Below are 7,256 nucleotides of genomic sequence, written 5' to 3' on the forward strand. Positions count from 1 at the left end.
GTGATGCTGAGGCCACGAGCACCTCGGCGGGCAAGGCGTGCTGCGAATTGGCTACCGCATTTGCTTTTATTGTTGATGGCCGGGATGGGAAATGCAATTGAGACACCTTAATGAAAAGCTAACAAAGTTGGGTTTGGAGGGGGGGCTGGCGTTCTGGTAGCCTTGCTTCTCATTAGAGAATAATATGAATGATTTGTCTGGGAATATTCCTACTGCTGCGCCTGCAGCAGCGCGCTGACCACGGGCCGAGACCCTATGCAAACGCAGAGTAAGAGGGTCTCTGGGGCCCAAGCTGTTTATCTTGGATTGCACAAATAAAGAAATGCTGCTAATTTTATAGCAGCTGCTTCTCAGAGATGTTTTGAGTGTCGGGCTCTGACTGTGTGTGTGTAACCAGCATGTCGCGGCCAAGCATTTTCTAGCCCTCCTTAATTCCTGAGTCTGGTGTTAATAACGCTCATTGTGAATTGGTTCAAGTAGGAAGGCGGGTGAGGGTACGTGAGTCTTGCCTGATGACTGCACCAAAAATGCTGGAGGACATCCAAGGTAGAGTTGGGGGATGCTCCTGCTGCTCAAAGGAGGGTCCTGGCACATTGCCAGGGCCTGTGGCTTTTTCTTCCAAAGCCTTTCCCCACCCATCTGAACTCTCCAGAAAAGTTCCATATTTCTTATCTCCTGCCATCTGAGGGAAAAATGTTGTTTGTACATGGAGAGCTGGATGGAAGGCCAGAAAGATGGATTGCTCAGATGCAAGCCTCTAGGCCTTTTTTCCTCCTGTTTAACATAATATGGGACTTGATTTTTAAAAAAACAAACAAACAAACAAAAAAAACAAAACAAAAAAAACACCAACAAACAATAAAAAAACAACAAACTAAACCTAACTTATATTAGAATGTTTCACAGGGAAGAGCATGGCAAATAAAGTTCAAGTAACTTATTAATCTGATTTAGTGCGTGACTTTTTTCTGACTGAGATTTCCAGTGCTCAAATCCTTTTAAGACTGAAGAGTTGGTCCAAAGTGTGATGGGACTCTCCTATTCTTTATGACCTAAATCAGTGACCCAAAGTGTAATATTTTCTCTAGAACCATCTGTTTCCTCTTCTTGCCAAGGGGATTTCACAATGCCTGGTTGCTCTGAATAATTGTACGTATGCAAGGATATGACTTGCCACGGGGAGAAAATTAACTGAACAGGGGCAGGTGGATGTTCTTGAATTTTCTGTTGAAACAACTACCCTTTAGAAAGAGAGGGTGAAGAACCATGCCACTGAGTAATATTTTATGCCCACACTAATTTTTTTTTTTAAGCCTACATATGTAAAAAACCCACCAGAACTACAGTTAGGTGCTATCTGGGATACACAGAGTAGATACCGAGTCAGCCTGTGTTTTGACAGCCCCTTTATCAAGCGTCTCCGAGACTTGGTTTGGAGCGGTGTGAAACACAGGAGTACAGATGTTGGGTGACTAATTCCTGCTTCGGCTAAACTTCAATGACCATGAACACACATCTGTTTCAACTTAGCTCTCTGCCAAATGGCCTGCAACAAGGTACTCCTCTTTACAAACACCATGTTTTCAATTTTTTTACTTCAGATTTGCAAGCGGTGGCTACAGCCTGCGTTCTGGGAAGCAGAAGGTACCCAGGGACTGTGATCAGGGGAACAATGTTCAGGGCTTCTGACTCCAGCAGTAAGAGCTTTTTGTAGCATTAGCAGGATTTCCAACGCAAACAACTTCTTTCTTTTAAATCTGTCTTCATACAGGAGACTTGCTTTTTCATGTTCATCTTATCTGTCCTTATCACCCAGCTCTCTGACTTGCTCGCTTCCTGCGTTGTGTATCTTTCTTTTTTCTTAATTAGAAAATTGGGAGGAGGGGGGCAGAGGCAGACCAACGGTTTCGGGTGTGGAAATACCATTTATATAAAACTGTCTTGGTAAATTCTCAGTATTATTCTTCCAGCCCAATAATCCTACTACAGCATCTTTAAATAAAAGCAAACAGAGGAGAGGGCTTTGGTCTATCATGACAGTGTCTCTGTGGAGCAGATCCCGTAATGCGGGCGCAGGATGGTACCCGTTGCATCCTCCACTTAGGCGCAACCCCGTCCCTGCGTAATATGCCCCTGCCCTAATGAGGAGGGGGGATTTTGGTGTCATGGGGGATAAGGGGATGGGTGTTGGTGACCAGGTGCTTTTCTTCAAGGAGGCGTTGGTGTGTCCCTGTCTAGGAGGGTAAATGCTTCTCCCCAGGACCACGGGCCTGGCTGTACTTTTGCGGTCGGCAGCGCGGCATGCGTAGGCTGCGGTGTGGCTGGAGAGCCAGCCTGGTTCCCAGCTGTGCCGTGAAACAGGCCCTCTTTCCGGAGGAAGGGGCAAGGTAGCTGTGCTTAGCCGTCCCGCTTGGGTCCCCCTGGCTAGGACCGGGCCCGGGTGACAGCCGGGATGCCGTCCCGGGGTGCAGCCTGTAGCGCGGATGGGTTGGTCCACGTTTCCCGGCACGTGCCGCTGTCAGACCCGGCATTGTGTTTGCTGGAGACGGGGCAGATGGCAAAGGGGAGGGCAAGACCGGCCAGGCATTGCGGAGGCTGGACTTCGAGAGGCGTTGACGGGACCTGCTTGTGTCCATCTCTGGTACAGGTCTGGGAATACCTTCCTTCTCTTAGAAATTGAAACCTTCATGGCTGGGCTCTTTTTTCTCTTCTCTTTTTTTTTTTTTTTCCTTCTTTTTCCTTTCTGAGGTGCGGTTTTTTAATGAGCAAAACCAGTTCAGCCTTTTGTATTCTCCAGCAAAATAAAGGTATTGACGTACTCATTTTCCTCTCTTCACAGAAACATTTTTAAGTACTGTGTGATTAAATTAACTTGGAATGGAGAAGTGTAGTATGGCAAAGGCTGTCCTTGAGGAGAAAATATAGCTTTAATAACCAGGAATCTGGTTTTTATTGGCTAGTAAAATTGAGGACGTAACACTGAGCATGCTCGGGTTTTTGCACTAAGCATCTCTGTGTACTTAAAGGCATCTGTTCTGTCGGTTTATGCACTGTTAACTAACTGCAAACCTCTTTAACAGCTCCTCTACACCGCTGGAAAATCCTGAGGCAGGGCGAGGGCAAGTACTGCTGTCATGCCTGATGACTGATGTTGTAAATGGAGTGAGAAAGGCCCTTGGAGGGGAAGCCGTCAAAGCTGACCTAGTGGGAAAAGAGCGCGGGGACAGGTTTCCTCTCAAAGCATGCCAAGAGAGCCAGGCTTGGATGCATATGGGGCTCTTTCCAGTTTCGGGAAGGTGCAAAGTGATGCGCTGTGGAAGGAATGGCTCCAAAATCATTAATTAAAGACTGTCCTTCTGGTGCACCTTATGACCAAGTTACTGTGAAGAATAAGGTTTTGCCAGGGCTTGAGCTCACTTTGTAGAGATTTCTGATGTGGAGTAAAGGCTTGGGAGGACTGTGAGCAAGAAAAGACCGTGAAATATGTAGTTTACAGTGATTAAAAATGCCAAGTATAAAAATATTTTTTAAAAATGATGGGGTGGGGGGGTAGTAGATTTCCCTGTCTGCTCCTGCGCTTAGCCTGAACTCCAGTGAGTGAGTGCACTGTAATTTTGAAATGGGCAACACTTCTGTGTTGCCGTGAAGCAAAATGATGGGCTTTAATTAGATGAGAAACAAGAAAATGCAATCACTGAATAGGTTTCCAGCAAAGAGAAAGAAAGGGGCATTAAACATCATAGTCGCTAAAGGGGGTAGGTGCTAGCCCAGCGGTAACACCGGAATCTGTCCTTCTTCAGATAACTGAACTAGACAGTTTGGACATGGAAAACTGCAGTAAGCACAACACAAATAGGCTCATTGGATGGGTCTTCTTGAGTAAGAGTGTAACTTGATTATATGTTTGGGAAAGATGGGAAATGTATGGGGTTATCTCTGGTCAGCCTCACCTCATACATCCTTGCTTTTGTCTCTGCAGGTTGAGGATGTCCGGGACCTGTTTGGTGGAAGCGGCCATGTCGCGAGCAACTCGCCCACCCACCTTCCCAGTGAGCTTCCAACTCCTGAGCGTTGTGCTGGTGTTGCTCTTCCATGCAGACGGCATACACGCGGAGAGCCCCAGTGAATTGCCTGTGAACGATACCGAGGAGTGCGCTGGCTCGTACATCTGCAAAAAGGGTGTGATTTTGCCAATATGGGAACCCCAAGACCCCTCATTCGGTGACAAAATTGCTCGGGCAACAGTGTATTTTGTAGCAATGGTGTACATGTTCTTGGGAGTATCTATCATAGCTGACCGCTTCATGTCCTCCATCGAAGTCATTACATCCCAAGAGCGGGAAATAACCATCAAGAAACCCAACGGCGAGACCAGCAAAACCACGGTGAGGATCTGGAACGAGACCGTTTCCAACCTCACGCTGATGGCCTTGGGCTCGTCTGCCCCCGAGATCCTCCTGTCTGTTATCGAAGTGTGTGGCCATGGCTTCACGGCAGGGGACTTGGGGCCAAGCACAATTGTGGGGAGTGCTGCGTTTAACATGTTTGTCATCATTGCGATCTGTGTTTACGTTGTTCCGGATGGAGAGATAAGGAAGATCAAGCACTTGCGAGTGTTTTTTGTTACAGCAGCCTGGAGCATCTTTGCCTACACTTGGCTTTACATTATTTTATCTGTGTCTTCTCCTGGGATTGTAGAGGTTTGGGAAGGCTTGCTCACCTTCTTCTTCTTCCCCATCTGTGTGGTGTTTGCCTGGATAGCTGACAGGAGGCTGTTATTTTACAAGTACGTCTACAAGAAATACCGAGCTGGCAAGCAGCGAGGCATGATCATTGAGCACGAGGGTGACCGGCCCTCCTCCAAAGCTGATATCGAGATGGACGGAAAGGTTGCCAATTCTCATGTGGAGAACTTTTTGGATGGGACGCTGGTGTTGGAGGTGGATGAGAAAGACCAGGATGATGAGGAAGCCAGGAGGGAAATGGCTCGGATCCTGAAGGAGCTGAAACAAAAGCACCCCGACAAGGAAATTGAACAGCTTATAGAGTTGGCCAACTACCAGGTCCTGAGCCAGCAGCAGAAGAGCAGGGCCTTTTACCGCATTCAGGCCACTCGGCTCATGACAGGAGCTGGCAACATCTTGAAGAGACATGCTGCAGACCAGGCCCGCAAAGCTGTCAGCATGCACGAGGTCAACAGTGAGGTGGCAGAAAATGATCCCATCAGCAAGCTCTACTTTGAGCAGGGTACCTACCAGTGTCTGGAGAACTGTGGCACTGTCGCCCTGACCATCATTCGCCGGGGAGGTGACTTGACCAACACGGTGTACGTTGACTTCCGGACAGAGGATGGGACGGCCAATGCCGGCTCTGACTATGAGTTCACTGAAGGGACAGTGGTCTTCAAGCCCGGAGAGACCCAGAAGGAAATCCGTGTTGGCATAATTGACGATGACATATTTGAGGAGGACGAGAACTTCCTGGTCCATCTCAGCAACGTCCGCGTGAGCACTGAGGCCTCAGATGAGGGCATTCTTGAGGCCAGCCGTGTCTCAACACTTGCCTGCCTGGGTTCACCATCTACTGCCACCGTCACCATCTTTGACGATGACCATGCTGGCATCTTCACCTTTGAGGAACCAGTAACGCATGTCAGTGAAAGTGTGGGGACCATGGAAGTGAAAGTGTTGCGAACCTCTGGTGCTCGAGGAAATGTTATTGTGCCGTACAAAACCGTTGAAGGCTCAGCCAAAGGTGGAGGAGAGGACTTTGAAGACACGTGCGGGGAGCTGGAGTTCCAGAACGATGAGATAGTGTAAGTGAAGGTTTTATTTGTTACTTACAGTCTCTAGTTCTCATGAAATCAAATGCACGTGGCTCCCAAAGCTGCACTAGAGGTGTTTGGGTGCCAGCGCATTGCAGTAAGCCATGAATGGCCTTATGTGCTTTGGGGAGCCCGAAATGCTGCGTTCCTGCCTTGCTAACAGACGAGCGAGCGATGCCTGCTCGGAGGCACTCCACCCTTCCAGCAGCATGGAGGTGGGACTGGTTTGTGAGCCCAGCCTCCCCTGCCCGACCCATGCGCTGAGCAGATCTCTATAGCCTCCACTCTGCAGTGGAGCAGAGAACGAAACCGAGCTGGCTGTTACCGCCCAGCCACAAGGACCCCTCTCGCGAAGGGCCCAAGCCGAGTGTGTGAACTGTGGTACCTACTTCCCCGTGCCTGTTGAGGGTCAAGTCATACTGGACTGGGCCACAGCCTGTTCCACTGATGCTCTGTTCAGGGCTTTGGTGAAGGTCACTTCACCTCCTCCTCTTCTAAAGGCTGCAGGCCTGGGTGGTTGTCCAATGCGTGTCCTGAAAAAGTGTAGTCATGCAGAGAAGCCTCATGGTTTGCATGCAACTGCAGCCACATTCGGCTGTTTGCAAATACAAAAGAGGCTGAAAGCTGTTGGAGGCTACTCCTGGTTGTTGCTAGGTCGATGGTGGAAAAATTATTGGTGCTGTCGCCTTGTTTGTTACGTTATGTGGAGAATATAAATTAGCCTAATAGATCATGGTAGGAAACGTCTATCCCTGGGTATGTCACGAAGATGTTTGCTTGCCCAGTCGGGGCTCCGGGACTCGCACGGGCTGGGACTCGCGTTGTTCCAGCCTCAGCCTCTTCCTACGGCGAGGTCTGTGTCTGCATCAGTCCCGGACAACAGTAGACTCTGTAGCACAAAACCACGGCATAGAACTTGGAGCAGACACTGGTAAAGGGTACCGCTGTGTCAAGGAGAGCTAAATGTTGGCTTGGGTGTTGCATATCCTACAACTGGTCTGTTGGGAGCTGAGACAGACCCGTAGTGAGCGCCACGAGTGGCCCTTGTGTTCTATCTGTTCCGTCTATCTGCTCCGTGTGCACAGGGAGAATGAAGCAAGTGGGGGAATTGTAAAACTTCTTGAAGTAAGGGGAAAGAAAAAAGTGATTTGTAGTTCTCAGGCAAAGTATTGGACCAGTTGGGGTTTTGACTTCTGTGGAAAAACTGAGCAAGAACTTCACAACTCCGGCAATCTGGAGGCCAGAACATGCATGTTGTGCACCCAAGGGTTGAGAGCACACGGTACGCCGTTGTTCCTGCCTCCTGAATGATAACTGTAGTAGAGAGGGATGCAGTTATTTGGGTTGGTTTGTTTGGTGGTGGTTTTTTTTTTCATTTTGGGAGAAGCAAAGAGTTGTCTGCAGAGATGCAATGAACTAGGCTATAAGGATA

General features: G+C 48.7%; 1 protein-coding gene across 1 annotated transcript; it reads left to right on the forward strand.

Moving 5' to 3' along the window:
* The first annotated feature begins 3,986 nt into the window (after positions 1-3,986).
* On the forward strand, positions 3,987-5,852 carry SLC8A1 (solute carrier family 8 (sodium/calcium exchanger), member 1). The gene is given in 1 exon segment (XM_009704043.1): positions 3,987-5,852. A coding segment is annotated over 1 exon segment (1,866 nt).
* The last annotated feature ends 1,404 nt before the right edge of the window (positions 5,853-7,256 follow it).

Source organism: Cariama cristata, unplaced genomic scaffold, assembly GCF_000690535.1.
Source record: "Cariama cristata isolate BGI_N322 unplaced genomic scaffold, ASM69053v1 scaffold24387, whole genome shotgun sequence".
Taxonomy (NCBI): domain Eukaryota; kingdom Metazoa; phylum Chordata; class Aves; order Cariamiformes; family Cariamidae; genus Cariama; species Cariama cristata.